This window comes from Sceloporus occidentalis, unplaced genomic scaffold, assembly GCF_023333645.1.
Source record: "Sceloporus occidentalis isolate IW3139 unplaced genomic scaffold, rSceOcc1.0.p SCAF_9, whole genome shotgun sequence".
In the NCBI taxonomy this organism is placed as follows: Eukaryota; Metazoa; Chordata; class Lepidosauria; order Squamata; family Phrynosomatidae; genus Sceloporus; species Sceloporus occidentalis.
In genome coordinates, this window is record NW_028316989.1 from 42,593,171 (window position 1) to 42,615,095 (window position 21,925).

The following is a 21,925-nucleotide window of genomic DNA, read 5'->3' on the forward strand; positions in this document are numbered from 1 at the left end:
AGGCCGGGAAAATGTGTGTTTTACACATGTTTCTGGCCCACAGATTGCAAAATAAATTATTGGCACGGTCCATTATTGTCTACTGAATTTACCCACCAAGGTCTGTGGGTTTCTCATCCTCCTTGATAGCTAATTATATAAAAGAGTTGGGAAGGCAGATGGTGGTTTTACTGCTGAAATAAAGCAGGGCTTAGCTCTCTAGTTATGTCCTTGGGAACAAAAACAGTTTCAAAAAGTAAGTGATCTTATGGGAGGAGTGGATGTAATGAATTATAACAGATGGTCAGTGAGAATCTTCTTCCTTGTTTAGGTTTGGATTTGGCTTTCTTTACAGACCTCATAAGCCATCTTAAGCCCTTTTCTGCTATGGTGAAACGGACTGTATTTCTATTTGAATTCTAGTAATTATTTCTAAACTTAAATGTATGCCAAATTTATGCAAACTGAAATCCTAATCTTTCCTCTTTTTTGTTTTTACATTTCCTGATTTGGGCAAGGAACAAGTGACCACCTTCCTGACTGACAAGAGATATAAAGAGATAGTGGAATGGGTCAGGAATGGATATAACTGTTTCTAAAAGATCCTGATTTTTTGACAGATGGAACAGATTGCAAATCTGCTCTTTTTTATCTCAAGAAACCAAAACAGTCATTTCCAGAAGGGTGAGGAAACTATTTGGATTGTGGGAGGCAGCTAATTTATAGATAACAGAAATGGTATCCTAATATTTCAAGAATTTCTTGTTCCATTCCCATTGCAGCGAAAGCTCTTAGAAACGCTGATTGTAGCAGCACACAAGCAAGGCACAAATACAATAGCACCTTTTCTTAGTCACATTCCCCAGTAACTGTTCGAAGCATACTGACATTGATACAGCAGGTAGTATACAATCTTCATGACCAGTGGCCACTGATAGCCTTATAAACTTGTCTCATCATTCCAGTTACGCTTTGTGTGACTTTATCTACTCTCTCCTCTTTAAAGTGGGCCATTACTGCCTCCTGTGGAAGTGAATTTCAAAGTTGAATTATGTGCTATGTGATGCACCCTCTTTTGTCTGTCATCTATTGCCAAACTTTCAGCATAAACGGATGACACAGTCTAGGGCTGTGCTTGGCAAATTCAGTCTGGCAATGATGAACCATCAATTCACACACAACTGCAATAAATATTGCTCAAAAGCTGGCAGATCGTCTAAGTGCCAGCCTTCACTATCGTAACACAACAGTTAGCTTCTGAAGGGAATTCTTAAAGAGAAGGGGGCAAGCAGAAGGGCCTTTGGAGGGCCGAAAAGAAACAGGGGTCTTGAAAGCATCAGCCAGGGGCCAGAAAAAGGTGCAAGCTAAGAGAGGTGCAGGTGGAGGTGGCCAAGATCAAGTCTTCCATCATGCAGGACAAAGTAACCAACTCAGGAATAAGATGCTCTTGGAACAGCAGCAACAGTTCCCTTGTTCTGTCCTGAGTAGCACCCTGATGCCCGAGAAGGATGGCTTTTGGATCTTCCTGTTTCCTACCATTCATTGTAATGCCTATAAAGAGTTCTCTGAAGGACTCTTATAAAAGGACTTTTATGTTATTTATGAATTATGTGGCTACATTTTTTTAGCTTCTTAATATTTATGTACCTAATTTCTTGAACAAGGGTATTACCGCCAGGTAACAAGTTTGTCTTCTTTGCTTTATGGTTTGGATTAATTCCTTTACCTGTTGATTAATATTCCTCTGTATATACTGAATTGTGTATCTAAGGGTTTATTAGATGAATCTGTCTCTGTGCTAGAACAAATCTGGCAGATTTGAATGGTTACTAGTTACCAAGCTAGAGGCAAATCTGGCTTGGCACACCATTTGCTAAGCTAGGAGCGATGGAAATGTGTAGGCATAGAGGTACCTATGGCCAATGGTGTCACTAGGGTTGGTGTCACCGAGTGTGGTAACTCATGCCATTACTCCTCAATTGACCTCCTCCCACAAAAACACCATACAGAATCCTTATCAATGTTTTTGTACTCATGTTACTCATAAATCATAATTCCCACTGAATGCAATGGCAATGGTTGTGGCATAAACAACTAGCAAAATTGAAATTATATCTAAATTACAATACCATATGCACAGCCTAAGTGTATTTACATATACAAAGTTTCATGTGGTTAAAGTGAAAATGTGATAAGATGTGATGTTGTAAAAGAAATACACACACACACACACACACATTAGTCTTCTCCTTTCTCTTCCCACTGACACCATCTCATTCACTGAGCTCCAGTGTTTTAAAATGATGCAAACAAACACCACAGCCTGCTTATGCCAAAAGGCAGATTTTGGGGAACAGTGGTGTAACCCCCCACCTTCAAGTGTCATTTGGTGTGGTCCACACTCCTTGCACCATTTTGGTGGCTCCACTGCCTCTGGCAACAGAATTGGTGAGCAGACTACATTTCACACTCGTCACCATTCAAATGTTCCTCTCTCCATGCAGACAACTGACATAGACTATAACCAGTGCATATAATAGAGAGAGCAGAATCATACCAAGTGGTCCCCTTTGTTCAGACCTGGTTCTAGACCAGAAGCCAGATTTGGATGAGTAAGTGCAAGCGTATGGTAGCATTGATTCAAATCCCGATAGTGAGATTGAAGCTGACGTCAAAAAGACCACGAAGCCCAAGGCCTTCGAAAAAGGACCCATCAAAACAGTATCTCTGACCTGAACGCCTGGGAATAGGATCCCCTATTTTGAGGTTTCAACTTTGAGAAGTCTGAGACCAGGCTTTAAATCCCTGCTTCGCCGGGAAACCTCTCTTGGTGACTTTAGGCAAGTCACATTCTCACGTAGTCTCATGAGGAAGTCATTAGCAAATCCCCCTTGAACAAACTTTGCCAAGAAAACTCCATGACAACTTGAAAGCATACAGCAACAGCATCATTGAGGTGGTCTGTGACTGGAAAAAATAGGTTCGGTGTGTATGTGGGGTGGCTCATGTTACTAGATTTCACTACTTCTGTCTGCACTAGTGAAAAATGTTGCACTCACCCCAAAGCCTGGCAGCCTTTACGACACACAGTTACTTCTGGGGAAGATCTGTGATTTTCAGCCCTCAACCCAACTTTGCTCTGAAATAAGCAAATCAGTGTTTTCAGCTCTTTTAGCTGTGTGGAAGCTGGACTGGGTCTGATCTGGCCAATCTAGTTGTCCATACACCAAGAGTTGCGCCATTTCCCTTGCCCTATGCTGAGCAGCGCAAAGAAGGGGATGGATCACCTTTGGAGCCACTCTCGCTGCTTCCCCTTCATTCCTTAGACATCCTTTAGACATCTAGTGAACTGTCTTCCTCCCTCAGTTTCTGATGTCTTCCTCTCTCAGTGTATTTGTCCCTTTAACAACAACAGGTAATCACAACATATGGACTTGAATTGTGATTGAGTCTGCAATATTCGATTATAGTTGGACCCACAGAACCAAAAAAAGAGGTACAACCAAAAAAAAGAGGTACAACGGCATTCTGAATGTCCTGACAGTCCCCCAAATTTGATCTGTAATGTTTAAGTCTCTGATTTCAAAAATCTTGCCTCTTATCCTCCTTTTGACAGTTCAAGAAACTGTTATGAAATCGGTCTCTCATAGAATGAAACATAGAAACACATATGACACTGTTCACTGATTGGTCTCAAAATGGTCAAAATGGTTTGAAACAGCTTTGAGTTCATGGATCAGACCTATCCATCAACCTTCCATAAAAGGTAAAGATAGTCTGATAACAGTCTTATTATTTATCCAGTTCTGTCCATGGAAACCCACATGAGATTCCTTCTCACATGGCAAACCTCCTTTGAATATATCTCACCATGAAAATCTAGGGTAGGGTTGTCATAACAGCGTCACCTTGAAGGAGCATGGCAAGAACAACAAATTCAGCTCCATTCTAAGAAGAGAAAATCAGGACCTACCTATGTCACAGTGATCCCCCATATATCCAGGTGGACACAAGCAAATGATGCTCTCATCTTGTTCCTGACAAGTTCCAACTCCACATGGCTTCTCTTCACATGTTTTGGGCGTAACTACAACCACAAAATTTATATCCATTTAATCATTCTGCTGTGTAGATTGGACAATTGCTGAATCCTAAATGATGGCTGCCTGCAGGTTTGGTGGGTCTTGGTTTAAAAAGCTGCAGGACCTCACAATGGTCAAGATGTATGCCCTTTCTCTGTGTGCTTGCTCATTTCCATGACTCCTAATTCACCCTTTTAGTTTACTTTTGGAATATATAAAAACTTTGGAAGAAGATTAAAGCTTCTCAGTGCTGAACCCTATCTTAAGGCACAACTGACACTAGCATTCATCGTGCCTGGGTAGCTGTCCAAAACTCATGGGTGGTGAAAGTTCACACTGAGAAGACATTCATTGCCAGAATCAATCCATGAAGATAAAACGTTGAAATGGTCAGTGCTCATGTCTACTTGTACCATGCTCTTTTTTGTCAATGAGTAAAGACCTTGTAATTGAAAAAGGCCCTCAACTTTTAATAGGTTGAGGTAGTGCAATAGGTGTTCTAGTTCTTAATATGTACAGCAATAGGTTTTAATCTGTTTTTAACAGTTCTAGATTAATAATTGTAAGTGGATTGTTGTTTAATGCTTTCTTTAAAAATGTATTACTAATTGTTATAACTGTTTTAATTTTTTACATCACAGATTGTTTTAGCTATTATGTTTTAATGGACAATGGAAGCTGCTTTGGATCCCATACGAGAGGAAAATGGGGAGAAATTCCCACATGGGGGAAAGACTGGGTCCCATATGGGGAGGGGGACAAACAAACAATGCTGTCTGATTTACATAATTTTGGGAGGGATCCCATCTTGTTTCACTGGTAATCCTTCCATATTTTCTCACTCTCTCTTCTTCTCTGTTTCAGGGTGCAAAGGATTGTACCAGTAGCCTTCCCAGAATTTGTCTAGTCCCCTATCAAACCTAAGTTGGTGGCTACAATTTTATCTTGTGTTAGTGAATTCCATGCTTTGACTATTCAATGTCTGACAAAATACTTCTGTGTAATAATATTTACATATCTTCTTATATCACCACATTGCAAATGCCTCCCTTCTATTTTATTGGTATCCAGTAATATGAGACAGGTGTGAATAAACACCAACAATACAAAATGCTTTCCTCAATCCAGCACCCCTGAGATGTGTATGACTACAACTCTCATAATCCTTAGCCATCGGGGACAATAAGGTGATGGAAAATGTAGTCTGGCACAAGTGGAGAGTATCCAGTACATTGAAAGTCCTGTCATCAAGACCCAGATAGGTTTTGCTAAATGTTAGAAAAGGATAAGAAGGCATAAAATGACTGCTAAAATGTTTAAGTTTATGTTAACAGCAGTGAGGGTCCCCCCACCCTCAGATTGTATGGATGAAAGCTGGCTTACCAAGCTCAAAGAAAAGAAGAGTGAAGTTCCAGGAGATCCAGAAAATCAAGAGTGGCTAGACTATCTGGAGATGCATAATATATTGTTAACTGTACCTTGTGTAATTGACTCTGTTTCATCTATCACTTCTGGTGAAACTTCAGGCAGGTCATCTGTGGCAGGAGGAGTCTCTGGAATAGATGCACCTTCTCTTTCTGACTCTGGTAGCACATGTGTGTAGGCCTCTGTTTCAACCTGGGTTAGATCTTTGGAGTGCTCAGTTAACGCAGCATCAGGTAACAAGGTTTTCTCTGGAACATCTGAGACTGGGTGAGGAGGTGGCCCTGAACTGTCCCCATGAATCTGGCTCCTTTCTTCAAATGCCCCAGAGGGCAAGCCACTGACAGAAGGTACACCAGATGTTTCTGAGTAGCTTTCAGGCAATGCAGATGTTTCACTACCTGTTTCATACATGGTTGACATTTCTGGGTGGCTTTCTGGCAGTGCTGATGCTTCACCACTCATTTCATGAATGGTTGAAGTTTCCACACCAGGTTCATGAAATGTGGATGTTTCCCCACTATTATCATGATATTCAGGGGATGTTAGGGTACTTTCAGGATATGCAGAAGTCTCTCCACCAGCTGTGGAGGCTTCTCCACTTGATTCATAAAAATGAGAATGTGTGGCCTCTGTACCTCCAGCCAGTTCCTGTGAAACTGCTGGGCTTGTCACAGCTTCTACTAGATCAGAAGTCAGTAAGGTGACCTCTGGGAGTCCAGAGGCATCACCACTAGTACCAGCTACAGTTGAAGACTCTCCGCTTATATCAATGACACCAGTAATTTCTCCACTAAAATATGGAATACCTGATGATGTTCCACTGATGTCAAATGTCCCCGATGGTAATCCACTAGCTGTTGTCACATATATTTCTCCAGATGTTTCTTTCTCTCCTGATGGGAAACCACTGATTTCTAATATCCCAGATGTCCCTTCTCCTAGTTCCTGGGCAACAGATGGCTGTGTTACAACTTCCACCAAAGTTGTATCCACAAGAGAGACTGTTGGAAACCCAGATGGGAGCCCACTATAATCATAAATTCCAGATGGCAAACCACTGGTGGGACCCACACCAGAACTTTCCCCACTAATGTCTGTTAGTCCACTTGGAAGTCCACTGACTTCATGAACTTCTGAAATCCATCCACTGTAATCTATTTCTCCAGAAGGCTGACCACTCACATCCAAAATTCCGGAAACTGAGCCTGATAGTTCTTCATCTCCTGAAGGCAATCCACTCATTTCTACAAACCCCTTCCCTTCTTCTTCTTCAGTTGAAGAGGTTGTTGTCACTTCAAACAAATTAGCTTCTATGAAAGTAACCCCTGATGTTTCACCACTTCCATCAACACCTGAACTTTGGCCACTTAAGTCCACAAAGCCACTTATATCAGGAATCCCAAAAGGTGCTCCGCTGAAATCAACTCCCGAAGATAACCCACTGATATCTGGTAGACCAGATGGTTGTCCACTAATATCAAGTCCTGATGGTAATCCACTGATGTCAGGTATTCCAGAGGGCTCCCCACTGATATCAAGTCCTGAGGAAAGCCCACTGATGTCAGGTATTTCACTGACATCAACTCCTGAGGGCAACCCACTAATGTCCCACTCAGCAGAAGGAAAACCTGATAAGTCTCCATCTCCACTGACTCCAATTGTCCCTTTGCCTTCCATTTCTCTTTCTGTTGCTGTGGTTACAACTTCCACCAATGTGGCATTCACCAGAGACACAGTAGGGAATCCAGATGTGAGACCACTGTAATCATACTCTCCAGATGGTAAACCACTGACAAGGTCAATGCCGGAACCCTCTCCACTAAATCCAGAAGGCAATCCACTGATTTCTGGAATCCCTTTGCCTTCTTGTAATCCAGGTACTCGCTCTTGGATTTCTGAGCCAAGGCCTGATAATTCTTCATCGCCAGAAGGTAAAATGCTGACTTCAATAATGCCAGAAGATAGACCACTTGTATCTCCTGATGGTAGCCCACTTTCTCCAGACGAGAGTCCACTTAAATCTGGGATTCCAGAAGGAAATCCACTTTCTCCAAAACCTGAAGGTTCTCCACTAGGTTCATCAATTCCACTTATATCTGGCACCCCAGATGTCCATCCAGAAACAGATGTCTCTGTTATTGGAGCTTCTCCGCTTGTTTCTTCAGGTACTGCATCAATAGTAGGAACAGCTGATGGACTCACTAAGCAAAGAAGCGGAGAAAAAGAGAGAAAAAAACACTTTTTTAAAAGTTCAAAAATGCTGTGAAAATTTCTCACAAAACAAAGGGAAACTTCACTCTAAAAAGCCATGGGAGCAGGAAGACTGCTTCAGGAACATGAAGTATTTCATTACAGAAAAATGTCCTCTTGCAGAATCTCTGAACTGTTTGTGTTGTTGGGACACAACAACAGCACTCATTCTCCCTGGTCTCAGTGCTCTTCCTGATAGTCCAAGGATGGAAATTGTGCAGCCCTCCCGGTATTGTTGGACTGCAACTTCCAGCAGCCTCAGCCAACAAATCCAGTGGCAAGGAATGTTGGGAAATGCAGTTCAACATCTGCAAATCCACATGACTCCCACCCCTGTGCTAGTCCTTGTGATACAATGAAATCTAGTAAGAGTTTTGGTATAAATATAGCCTTAGGATGGATTCATATGTGCCTTTAAACTGACTCCACTTAGGGGTTTCTGAGCCAGATTACTTCAGAGTAGGTTTGCCATTGCCTTCCTTTATGGCTGGGTCTTCATGGTCCAGAATAGTCCAGGAGTTACCTGGGCACTCTGTTGTGATGCCAGGTGGCTATCCTGCTGTGATGCCAGGTGGCTATCCTGCTGTGCCACCTGACACCACCACTGCTGTCTCTGAGGTTAGAAAAAGGTGCCCAGAGTTGGCCATATTCCTGGTGCCTTGCTCTGACCTCAGAGTGAGTGACATGTGCTAGCAGCAGTGGTGCCATGCAACACAGTGGGACACGTTGTAGACAACCACGCAGTATCACAATGGAGGGCTCCAAATTTTCTAGGAAGATCGGGAGCAAACAGTGAGGGTTTTTTACACCATTTTAAAGGGGGGGGGGGGGAAACAGTGAGTTCGCTGCTGAACTGGCCAGAGATCATTCTGACATTTCGTGCCAGAACTGGGAAATGGGCCTTGCATCATCAGGACTATTTGCCATGGGAATAGTGGGGAGGACATTTTATTTGGCCAGCACAAAAGCTACATGTGAACAGACCTCCAGTGTTTAACAGTATGACCTGACTTACCAGTTAACAATGATATGTTAGTTGGAAATACTTCTGTTTCCCACTCAGTCTGATTTTCAGAATCAATGGCAAACTCAATTTCCACAGTTGTTTCTTCTCCAGAAGGGACTTCCTCAACTCCAGGAACTAGCTGGGCTGCAATGAGATCCTCCTCTATGTCCTCATACAGGGATGGCAGAGCTGAAATACAAGACTTATGGTTAGGAATATCCAAGATAGGAATGCTTGAAGATATTGTTCAATCCACATGTCAATGCACATCAATCTGATCTGTGTCTTCTAGACCATCAATTCCCAAACTTGGGTTCCTATATTAGATTTTAGCTTTAATAATCCCCAGCTAGAATGGGCATTGCTATTGCCTCCCCCTGAGGCTGAGAGCATAAGACTTGCCCAAGATCACTCAGTGGGTTTCATGGCTGAGAGGGGAATTGGACCCTGGTCTCCAGAGTCAGAGTCCAACGCTCAAACCATTACACCATGCTACCTGTCCATATTACAATAGCAATAGCTAATACCAATATATCATGATTGGGAGAATCCACTCTTGCCTCTTCACTTACTGTGGGAATTGTATCCAATGCAAAGGGAAGAAGGGGGATGGCAGATGCTGCCATGCTCCCTGCTGATAAAAAAGTTATCATTATATATAAATGCATGGTGTATTACTGTATTATATTATATAATAAGGAGAAAGAGAGATACTACCTTTAAAACAAAAGGCATGGTGCTTTGATTGTGGGTCAGGGAACCCTGTCTGATTGGGGTACAAGTAGATGGTCCTCACACCAGGTTTGTTCCCACCACATGCAGGACGTGGGTTGACAATCGGATATCGGAGGCTGCCGTCAGCCAGCCAGCCAGCACGGCAGTTGTCCAGGCCCAGTTTCCAGGCAGCATAAAGTTGTCCAGCAGAAGCCAGAGTGGCATTCTGGCTCTCACAGTATTCTCGGGCTTCCAATAAGGTGAAGAGATCATGCTGAGTTGCAAAGAAGACCTCACCTAGGGATAAAAGAGTTTGCATGAGTTCTTGGCTCAGACTCTACTTATTTCCCATGAATAAGTCTTAAACACTTGCATTTATTTTGAAGAAGAGTTCCCTCGCCCCCAGCATATATCACAGAAGAAAACTTACCATTCAGTTTATCAATGTAGCAGTATACGTCAAACATCTCAGATGCTGGGCGCATACCATATGTCCGCACCCCTGGGATATCATCCTTGTCTCCTTCACATTTGCTTCGTGGAACCACAATGGGATACCTGATCAGTAAGAATAAGGGAAAATGATTCTTACTGATCACTAGTCTTTTGCTGAAAATATTACACTATAAAGCATCATGCACCTTGACCATTATTATGTTAGTGGTGGTGATGGTGATGGCGGCAATAATAATAATAATAATAATAATAATAATAATAATAATAGCCACTCAATTACATGAGTTTTCCCCCCAGACCCCAATAGTTGCCCTAAGTGTCCAGATGACAACCATGCACCTGTCAGGCTGCAAGGTTTTATAAAGAAACTTTCCACCTCACAATTTTTGCCACATATTTTCCAACCCCAGTCCTTTGTTAAAAGCAACAGTGCTTGAAGAGTCTAGTGTCATTTGCACAACTGGAAAATAAGCTGGAAGCAGACCTGCAATCTGAGTGTGGGGAGAAGGGGGGGAGATATGATAATGAAGAATGTTTTCAAACTATACGACTGCGTCATATAGAAGACCTAGGCCCTATGTGCATGGGCCAGAATACTCCCAGGGTAGCTCAGAGTATCTTGGCCACAGAGCTGATCCGACCTCCCTCCATTACCTGGAAACCACTGTTCTAATGTTGGGTGGCCATGCCACCTGGCACCACTGCCACCACCCTGAGTTACTCATTTCTGAGGTCATAATGGGGCACCCAGAATTGGTCGCATGACTGAGCGCCTTGTTCTCACCTCAGAGCAAATAACTCTTACTAGCAGCAGCAGCAGTGATAAGCAACATAGGAGGACAAATTTTAAAGAGCTGTCTGGGGTCAGAACGGATCTTCCGGGAAGATTTGGAGCAAGCAGTGACTTCTTTTACCCCATTCTAAAAGGTGTACAACCCAGGTTTGGTGCTGAATGGGACAGGCATGGTTCAGACTGTTTGCACCAGGCTCAGGGATTGAGCCCTGCATCATCCGAACTCCCACTTCCCCACCGAGGGAGATCGATTTATTTGACCTATGCATACAGGGCTCTGCTTAACAGCACCACAGTCAAACTTATCCTGTTCTAATTTAAAGAATGTAGAGCCCTGCTGTGAGTTGACAACTTCAGTGTAAACGTTTTGCTGGGGACTGGAGAGGGGTCTTTCAGAACATGCTGCTGGCTCAGAATGACACAAAAGCCTGCACTGTTGCTTCTTCCAGAGCCTCTGGAAGTCTTGTGCATCTGCCTTGGAATTTGGGAAGAATTCCCCAGAAAGGCTTCAGGGTAGTCCCTTGGGCTGAATTCTCACTGAAGCAGTGAACCTGCACCTCCGTTGTATGGTTTTAGTCTCAAATTATAGTAGAGAAGACAGTATAGGACAATTTCCAATATCGAGTGGCACACTGAAGGAAACTGTTTAGATTCTGACTGGTTAATTCCAACTGGAGTAAAAAGAACCAGCATGATGTAGTGGTCTGAGTGTTGGACTATGACTCTCTCTCTCTCTGTCTCTCTCTCTCTCTATATATATATATATATATGAATTAAAGTATAGAACATACAATGACCTGTGGATAAACCAACCCAGATTTTTTGGGTCAACGTTGTAACTAAAATTTCTAGACTTATACATGAGTATATACAGTCAAATGCAATAGTAAGAACACTAATGACATTATATCAAATAAGAATTATACAGTGTTACCATAATATGATGATGTTGTTTGTTATATAAGCCTCAGAATTATTATTTTTTGAAAAGGAGAGATACCGCTGGCATTGGTGGTTGAGGTAGATGCTGAATACAGTATAAGAGACCATAATCTTCCCCAGTATAAAGGAAATAAATTCACAAGTAGGAAATTGACCTATTTCGTTCCTTTTACCCAAGTCATAATCCATCCTTACCTGACTGTCTGGTCCCTCAGCCAGCCAGCATCACACTGATCATAACCATCCTCATAAGCAGCTTGCAGTTGTTCAGGAGTGGCAATAACAGCGTTGTTATCCAGGCAAGCTTGCTGAGCTTTGACAAAGGTCAGGGAATATCTGTTGGTGGATGGTCGGTAATGGAAGACAACACCTGTTGAGGGGGAAAAAAGGATCAAAGGTGCATTTGAACAGGAATACATGGATGTTTGGGCTGAATTTCCACTAAAGCTGTGCCAAATTTTCAGTGGTTTCAACATTTGCTTCCAAGTTAGTATATCTGGAGGCCCTTCTTCCATGTCAGTGAGCCCTCCCTGTGGATTTGCCTAGCAGCAAGAGATGGGCATTTAAATTTTCCACAGTGTTTCTGATGTGGGGCTGATCCGAGGGAAATTAAAGTGGCTTTTTTCATTGGGTAACACAATAATTGCTCAGAAAATTGATTCAAAAATTGGAGACTATATTTTATGGCTTTCTGTTACTTAAATGGTGCTTGATTTCATTTAAGTCAGTGGTGAGGAACCAGTGGCCTTCCAAATGTATCAGCCCTGGATATGCACTATGAAGTTTAGGTCTCTTGGTATTCTGCAGGGCTGGAGGATCCCCATCATTAGTTTAACCATATTCCACCCACCCACACACTTTCATTTTATTGCTTCTGTTGTCACAAAGGATATATTTTTATGGATGCTAATTTTTTTACCATATATCTCAGGTTGCTGGTTTTACTGTTTATAGTATACTTTTATTTGGTTAGTTTGTTATTTGATATATTTTAAGTCAGCTCCATTTTTCCTAAAGCAAGGTATGTAAAATCATGGTCATTGTTATATTATTTGGATCAGGTTCATTTTGTCATTTAGTATTTAGATTGAAGTGTAATGTTTATTGCAAACTAGTAATGGAGAGAATATTTTAAAATATTCAAAGACTATTTGGTCAAAAACTCAGTTTGGGACTTATTCTGCACAACATTTTGCACGTGATTGTTTTGCCTAGAAAACAGAATTTTCATAGGAATATTGTTTTCTATGCAGCAAATGCTGCTTCCTATCCCAAAAAATAAAAAAAAAACCAAATTGCTGTAATTTGGGAGATGGGTGTATTGCATGGAAAACAGCATTTTCTTTTTAGGATACAGCATTTTCTGTGCAAAATAATCTCATGTGAATTTTTTTTTACAGGATATGTGTCGAATTGCAAATAGGCTTCAAAGAGTAATTTTCAAATATTTTATTGCAGCAGGATGAAAATTGGAGAAATTCCTCTTTGCTTTCTTTGAAAAGAAACAAAGTGAAGAATGATGTCAATATCACAAACTTACCACCAGCGGGAGAAATGGGCTGGCTGGGAATAAGGCCAATATCAGGAGCAGCTGTCCCAGGCACGATTTGTTCCTCCACGGTAAATGGCAAGGCCGATTCAAGTCCTGGTGTTCCAGTAGCCCACAAGCTGTCTTCCACTGAGCTCACCTCTGGGGTATCAGTGGTGAACAGGGTATCCAAGATTGAGACAGTGGCATTTTCTAGATCCTCCCAGATTCCCACCTCAGTCCTGTTCTCTGTCTCATTAGTGAAGCCAGTAGCAAAGAGATCTGGAGTGGCTGTGAAGTCTTCATCCGCCTCTGAGCCAGTGGGTGTAAAGTCTATTGGTTCCAAAGTTGCGATGCTTCCCCGGGCTTCTTCCTCAGTGGCATTACGTGGAAATTCCAGCTCAACATCTGTCTCAGTGAATGTCTGGATGGTAAAACCACTGCCCAATTCATCTATGGTCTCATCTGTGAAATTCTCATGGATGATTGTACCCAAGTCACCACCTAGAACATGAGAGAAATGTTGGACTAGTAACAGGATAGAGAAATCTCCTTCGCTAGGACTAGATCCAGGTTTGAAGGCATTCTGCTTGTCATTAAACCCTGGTGGGCTCCTTTCTCTATTAGTTGGGTGTAGTGGGCAAATGGAGTGCCAGTGTATAGGGGTGCATGCAGGCAGTGGCATCAGAAGCATTCTTCACAGTCCTATAAGCATCCGACCAATTGCATTTCTGACAATTCTATGGTGCAATGGTATGTTTGGGTCATTTGGTGGGAGATTATAAGGATGGCTTTCTCATTCGAGTTGGAAAGACTTGAATTTTCTTGTTAAAGAAAGAAGTAAGGCCCATGACAGATACTGACAGTGAGCCTGCAAATATATATATTGTAGTATAAAACTTATATTTTAGGATAAATTGTGTAAAAAAAATTTTTTTTAGGAGAAAATGTTTTAAAATGTGTATTCTAGAAAACACTGTGTGCAAAAATGCACATTTTAACAAAAAATACATCATTTAGGAGAAAATATGAGAAAAAAGTCCTATTTTGAGAAAATGAATACAAATACATTTTAATAGAGGATGTGTACAATCTAATTGTGAAGATTTGCAGTGTCACAGAGAAAAGGATCAAATGGGCCTATGTCTGAACACAAACTGAACTGATACAGACTAAGGGAGAAGTGGGAGATATAAATAAAATTTATTATTATTATTATTATTATTATTATTATTATTATTATTATTTACTCACCAGCATAGCAGATGGCATCGTAGCGTGAGTGGGGGTAAGGATACCCTGTCTGGTTGACATAGAGGTACACGGTGCGTACTCCTACCAAGTTGCCACCACAAGTGGGCCGTGCCTTATTGATGGGATACCGAACGCTGCGGTCCGCCAGCCAGCCAGCACTGCAGACATCCATGCCATCTTTCCAGGCGAGGTACAGCTCTCCTGTCGTTGCCAAACGAGCGCCAAGGCTATGGCATTTCTCTGCAGCTTCTGGGAAGGTAAACTTTTCTGGGGAGGTGGCATAGAAGACTTTACCTGCAATCATCAGACAGTATGGAGATTAGTTGAAGAATGTGCACTTTTTAAAAACTAATGTACTCATGCTTGTGTTGTAAGGGTATTCATTCTCAGTGTATAGATCCCATCTTGGAAAAGTTCCCAGGCAGATCCAGTAGCTTTTATCTCTCTCTTCTCCTCTGAAGAATCTCTGCTGAAAGTTGCAAAGTCCTGTATGTTAACATATTCGACTAGGGGTAACTTGGTCAAATCCCATAGTGTGTCTCTCTAACACAAGTTAATGTCACTAGTAGGTACTGATTTTGAACAGAGGGGGGCAAAGTGTGGTCTGTGCTCCTTTGAACCTTTTTTGTGGCCACCAAGGCATCACAGAGGGCCATTTATAAAAAAATGTTTTTGCTCCAAAATGTCACCAAATGAACTTTAGTGAGTGTGGGGAGCATCTCCATTATGTTTGGCGCCCCTCTGGATCTCTCAGGGTCTCCCCAAAAAAGCATTTGTTTTGCCCCAGAGGGACCCAAAATGCCTTCCAGGGCCCCAGGAAGACACAAAAGCATTATAAGAATAGCCCCATGTCCCTTAGAGAGCATTTTGGGACTTTTGATTTTTCAAGGGGGTGGTCCTCCAAGTTCTCTTGGGGTGCTAATGCAGTCCCATAGCATTCCACAGTTGCCCACCCCTGATTTATAAGCTGGTTGTTGAAATTCCACCTGTGTATATATATATTGAAATTTCTGCATCTGGGATGTGCTTTTTACCTTCTTTACCTTTATTTTCCCACTATATTCTGCTGTGTGTGTATGTGTGTGTTTATGACTGACCTATGGTCATATTAATGCACATAAGCTTTATCAGCTTTTCCAATCCAATAAATCCAGTAGCTTTTCTTCAATAACTTACCAGGGAGAATGACCAAAGGAGGGAGAGCATGACATTTTAAAGCTGGATTGAAATGTCTCAGAAGATAAATTTCATAGAATGTTTTTTTTAAGGCTCCGCCTGAACTATTGGTGACCATATGTGGCTTGACCTTCAAATTGTTATCATCTAGTAGATTGATTATAAATGACCTTAGCTTGCACCATAAATTGCTGTGATGGCTGGGTGTTGGTATAGCAGGGATATCAATTTGATAAACTAAGGTTGGGCAACTGTGGCCCTTCAGGTGTGTTTGGACTGAAACACCCATTATCCTTCGCCATTGGCTAGGCTGGTCAAGACTGATGGATGTAGATGAAAAATGTTGGGAAGGCCACAGTTGTCCACAATGCACTACAAAAAATGAACAATGAATTACCTTCCATTTCGTCGGCATAACAATACACATCATATGTCTCGTCTGTATCACGGACGCCATATGTTCTCACTCCAGGAAATTCATCCTTGTCTCCATAACAACCTTCACGCGGATGGTGCATTGGGTACCTGATTCAGCAAGAGATTCAGTAAAAGGAGAGACTGTCTTTGGAGGTGGGAGGTGAGCAAGAGAAATAATGTCTACTATGCAATTACAGCAGGGAAGGAGACTTTTCAAGAACAAATGTAATGTCTGCACCTATGCAGATGTTTTAACAGGACACTGAGTCTATAAGCTCTCCTTATCTCCTTTTCCAAATCCATGCCCATTACACAGCCTACTTGATGATAGCTTGTCACTGTGGCTAACCATTCCTACCCTATGTTTGTGTAGAGAACATCCTACTGGTTGCTTACCTGACAGTCTGATCAGACAACCAGCCAGCATCACACTGGTCAAAGCCATCATCATAGGCAGCCTGTAGCTGGTCAGGGGTTGCAATGACAGCACTGTTTTGGATACATGCCTGCTTGGCCTTCTCAAAGTCCAAAGTGTACCGGGTGGAGATGGCTCGGTAATGGAACACGATCCCTGGAAAAGACATTCACCAACACACATACATACATGTCAGTGAAACTAGGTTCAGGTTTTAAATACAAGTTAGAGAGAGGTCTATGTGTGGGTGTGAAAGCTGGGCAGTAAAGAAAGCTGAAAATCAGTTCATTCGGAATGTGTTGTTGAATAAGAGTTCTACAGATGCTTTTTGTTGTTGTTCTGTGCCTTCAAGTCATTTCTGACTTATGGGGACCCTAAGACTAACCTATCATTGGGTTTTCTTGGCCAGATTTGTGGTCAGAGGAGGTTTGCCTTTGCCTTCCTCTCAGGCTGAGAGCATGTGACTTGCCCAAGGTTACCCAATGGATTTCATGGCTGAGCTGGGAATCGAACTCTGATCTCCAGAGTTGTCTCAACACTCAAACTACTATGCCACTCTGGGTCTCTCTACAGACACTATGGATTATGGATTGCTAAAATGACAAAGAAATGGTTCTTAGAGCAAATCAAGTTCCTGTTCTCACTAGAAGTGAGACTAAGGCAACATGGCTGATTAGAAAAGATGATAATTCTTGGTAAAATGGAAGGCAGAAGGAAAAGTGGACGATGGCACTTCAGGTACATTGATTTAATCAAAGAAGCCATAACCCTGGGTTTGGAAGATCTGAGAAGGACAACTGATGGTCAGGGTCTGGGAGGTTTCTCATTCATATAGGGTCATCATAATTCAAAGTTGACTTGATGGCAAATAATAACAATAAAGATGGAGGCCACCTACAGTATTTAGAATTGCCTGCTTCTGCACGCCTGCAATGCTATAAACCTAACCATTAAGACCATGACAGATATATAAAATGTGTGAAGACATTTTTTTCTTTTCCTTCTTTTAACAATAGTACAATGTGTAGAGCAAGATCGGGATCATATCAGACAAGATATCTCAGTGCTGTGGTCCTGAAGAAGAAGAAAAACAGTCCTCATCCATTCAAAATTCAGTTAGCAATGAGGTGGGTAGTCTCTATTGGTTCAAGTGGATGCTTTTCTCCTGAAACTAATAGCAGGTGGTGAGGGGGCTGGTAGGACTATGGAATGAATAGAAAGGATTACCTATCCTTTCTAGGGGTCTGATTCTATCTCCCTCCCCAAAGCCTTACCTTTTACTTTAACCTCTACTGTGTCCTGGCTGTCCTCAATGCCATGTATCACTTCACAGCGGTAGATCCCAGTATCATTGGACCGAAGTGTCTTGATTTCCAGGGTGGCATCAGTGGGTATGGCAGGATAGTTGGGCAAAGAAACAACCTCCTGGTATGCAGTGTTGATTCTCACACGTCCATCCATAGCCACCAACAAGACAACTTCTTTGCCTTCGGATAATTTACTCCATTTGATTCTTGGGGACAGAGGGGGTGTGAACGGAGAGGTGGTGACGTGCTCCAGTGTGTCAATGTAGTAACAGGGAATGGTCAGAGTTTTTCCAAGGGGAACACGCAAAGGGGAATGTAAAGGTATGCTCACACTCAGTGTGGCACCATGATCTGTTGGTCCCAAAAAAATGGGGGGAGGAAGAGATCAATAGCATGTGTGAGTTACAGAGCTTGAAACAATGAGTTGAACAACATGATTAGGTATAACAAGTTATTTTGTTAGCATAACAACTGATCATTTCACTATTTTGGTGGCAAAACCAGTTTTTATGTTTACCTTTATAGACACAGGACGCATGCTTCCATGACTTATCTGTGTTTTGTATCACAAGGGAGGAACCTGTAGCATTCTGAAGGACTTTTATTTTTAATGTAATGGAAATAGTTTTAGTAACTCTCGAATAATGAGAAAGCAAAGAATTGCTTCCAAAAACAGTGGTAACTTGGTACTATAACTGCAACTAATAACCGCAATTAATTACTTAAAGAGGTCATTTCCCAAGCTCTGGTCAGTTTCTGTCTAGGTAAGGCTAAAAAATAATTTTCAAACTGTGTGCCAAGGGGAAAGTGCCAACAGGTTGTGTGGCATAAATAAAGTCACTGAAGGTTCCTGCAAATCTAAAATACTTGACTGGCAAAATAAGTTCTCTGCTGTATATCATTTTGGACAGGTAAATACCATGTTGCTGCAAAGCACATTTGGAATGCACAGAGAGCATCTGTGAGCAACTGTGAAGGGTCCATTTCGGGTGGCACTAGCTCTCCCATTGACAGAGTCATAAGCAAAATGCTGCCCTTCACAACACACAGGGGGCACCCCCTCCCCAAACTGCTGGTGTACCAAACAGCATAGCCAGGACTCCAGCAAAGAAAGTATCATCCTCTTCCATCAGATGAGGAAGAGCCAGGCATCAATGGCTACAAGCTTACCATCATTTCATTATAGAAAGAGGAGGATGGAAGCAACACCATTAGCACCAGCTCTAGTGTCTTCTGCATGCCACCAAAAGAGAAGGAGGTGGCGTGTGACAGCCAGCTTTGCACTCAGCAGTCCTTGTATCAAAGGCACTCAGATAGGGAGACTGGAAAAATTGCCTGAGGTGCAGCACAGGCAGTTTTCCCAGCCTGCCTCTCACAGTTCCTTGGCTCCAGCAGGTATTTAAAAAAATAGCTGGGCTCTGGGCAGCTGCTTCTTTCTCTTTTAAGTGGCATGGAAGAGGTGCTGGCACTGCTTCCACTGCCTTCCTTTCCTCCTCCTTCTATGACAGGGAGGCTGCAGAGGTGACAATGCCACCATCACCACCTCCTCTGGTGTGAGCTTGGCTGTCTGTGCATCATGCATGCCAGGTTAGCAGTGTGTGTATATATGGTTGGAGTGTGTGTGTGTGTGTGTGTGTGTGTGTTGGGAGGGGCTCTGCCAGAACTGAAGATCAACCTTAGCATCTGTATAAATATACAAAATATACAAAAATATACAAAAAATAATAAAAGGAGGGGCACACCAGAATATATAAGGTGGCAACAGTGAGGGCAAGGATAGTGTATTTGATGCCCTCCTTATCTTAAGTGACTGGGTCAAACGACAGTGGTGGTCATGCATGTGTTTCTATGAAAGACCCCCTTTTCTGACCTTCCAACAAATATCATTAAATCGTGCAGCTCAATACATTTAGACTCTGGACTTAAAGGTCTTCTAGCCTACCAATTTTTAGATGGCAACAGTCAATGGCTGTAGTAAACTAGCCCTGTTGTATTGAAGGGACTTTCCTATTCCCTTTGCCAAGTCCCTGGTGGTCTGCCCCAAGTCCTGGCCTGGTGGCACCATTGTATCCAAAACTTTATATATTGAAGGTAAGCTCTCGAGCATACATACCTAAAACTTCCACAGAGATGGCTGTAGTGATGACTTGCAAACACACAAATGCTAGTAGTAAAGTGGTCATGGTTTTCCTGAAATATACAAAGATAAAGAGCTGTTATCAGATTGACATGACTGTCTGTGTGTGTGGCATGAAGGAGACAAGAACAAAGAGCCAGTGTGGTGTAGTGGTTTGAGGATGACAATGGCAACCCCTTTGTAAAGAGACGTGTCAAGAAAACCCTGTGATTGGTTCTTCTTAGGGTTGCCATAAGTCAGAGGCAACCTGAAGACACACAACAACAAGAAGAGAACCTGAAAAAGTGTACTTCCTCAGCTGTGGGCTCCTGTTCCAGTGAAATCTATACTTGTGCAAACACTGATTCAGCACAATATGCTGGTGCATTTCCAACAGACATCTACACACACACATGTGTGAGTGAAGATCAACAGATGTACCTGTAGATGTAGTTATGGATATATGATAGCAGCTGGTGGCTTCCTGTCTCTACTCTGGATTTTAGTTTGAACATTAATGGAGCTGGTAATGGAGCTCTAGTGTCCCTGAATCATCTCAAGGGGAATGGATTTCCTATGAACAGAAACTTTGCAAAAGCACCGCAGAAGCACTCAACCTCTTTTGCCAATACCCAACACTTTAAAGCCCACTGATTCTGAATGGGGAAGCTCCATTCATTTTTCATCTTCCAAAGACAGGCCCAAGACTACTTGCTGACTAAAGTGACTGTTGGCCCCACTAAGCTCTTTGGTGGACTCAGTGCCAAGTACAGGTTGACTCTCCTTTACCTGGAATTCCAAAATCTGAAATATTCCAAAATCTGAAATATTCCAAAATCCAAAATTGTCCACATGGGTGGCTGAGATAGTGACACCTTTGCTTTATGGTAGTTCAGTGGACACAGACTTTGTTTCATGCAGTTATCTTGAGGCTGTGTGTATAAGCTGTATACGAAACATGAATTAATTTCATGTTTAGGCTTAGGTCCCATCTCCAAGATATCTCATTATGTCATACAAATATTCCAAAATCCAAAGAACTCAGAAATCCAGAACACTTTTTATCCCAAGCATGTCTGATAAGGGAGACTCAATCTATATATGTGCTGAAACATCAGTAAAATGATTTGGAGAAACAAAGTTGGAAGAAGGCAATTTTGCAAACCCTTTTTTCCTTGAAAGAGTGGGTCATTTTTGGGTTGAATCCCCATTCTTACGCAGCCCTTGTCCTAATATGGTGCAGGATGTCCTGAGGATTTCAGCTCTGCTGTGATCCATGAATAAACCCCCTATTATCTGTCTCTACACATTTTCTAGGACTAAGAGTTTTTCTGTTTAGAATTCAGATTGGTTCGGGAAATGGGAGTGGAGATGGCTTTTAATCAGGAGGAAGACTCAAGTTTATATCTTTCCCAGACACTTCTCCTTAAATAAGGCAAATGTTAGAATCCAAATACAGAAATAAATATGTTTCTGTGAGGGTTTTGTGCATGTGTTTTTTCAGCTGTAACAAAAATAAGAAATTTATTCCATCCTGACCACCTTCCAAACCATCTTAATACTAGGCTCCTTCATACTTCTGGCTAATTCACTACTGTTCTTCCTCTACTCTCCCTTTCTCTAAGAAAAAAAAATTGCCATGATCCCTGGGACATCAAACCATGCCCTGAAAAGAATTAGACTATGTTTCCACCAGTTTGTTATCTATATATTATCCTAGGAAGGAAAAGCTGGTATCGGCCACAGCTTGAAAACAATTAGTTCCAAACTAGGTACTTAGTTCCATTTTCTAATAAGGAATGGGGAACTGGCACATTGTAGTGGTTTGACCATGGAAGGCCAGGGTTTGAAACCCTTTCAGCCACATAAGCCCATAGCGTGACCTTTGGCAATTCACACTCTGTTAGCCTTAGAGGAAGGTGACAGCACGCTTCCTCTGAACAAATCTGGCCAAAAACAACACCACCAGGATAAAGTTGCCATAGGTCAGAGCTGATGTGAAGGTACATAGCGACAAAATAGAATCATCAAATGATAGAATCACTTGGTTGGAAGAGACCACAAA

General features: G+C 42.1%; 1 protein-coding gene across 1 annotated transcript in view; it reads right to left on the minus strand.

Moving 5' to 3' along the window:
* Nucleotides 1-19,927, minus strand: part of LOC149307414 (aggrecan core protein-like) — a 34,188-nt gene extending 14,261 nt beyond the window's left edge. The window contains exons 1-11 of the mRNA XM_089537965.1: nt 19,858-19,927; nt 17,712-18,095; nt 16,419-16,593; nt 16,003-16,130; nt 14,430-14,723; nt 13,191-13,679; nt 11,843-12,017; nt 9,887-10,014; nt 9,460-9,753; nt 8,752-8,931; nt 5,540-7,687 (exon numbers count right to left, since the gene is read on the minus strand). Coding sequence (XP_089394091.1) covers nt 5,540-7,687; nt 8,752-8,931; nt 9,460-9,753; nt 9,887-10,014; nt 11,843-12,017; nt 13,191-13,679; nt 14,430-14,723; nt 16,003-16,130; nt 16,419-16,593; nt 17,712-18,095; nt 19,858-19,927 — 4,465 coding nt within the window. The remainder of the gene's footprint in view (nt 1-5,539; nt 7,688-8,751; nt 8,932-9,459; nt 9,754-9,886; nt 10,015-11,842; nt 12,018-13,190; nt 13,680-14,429; nt 14,724-16,002; nt 16,131-16,418; nt 16,594-17,711; nt 18,096-19,857) is intronic.
* Between the last annotated feature and the right edge of the window lie 1,998 nt (nt 19,928-21,925).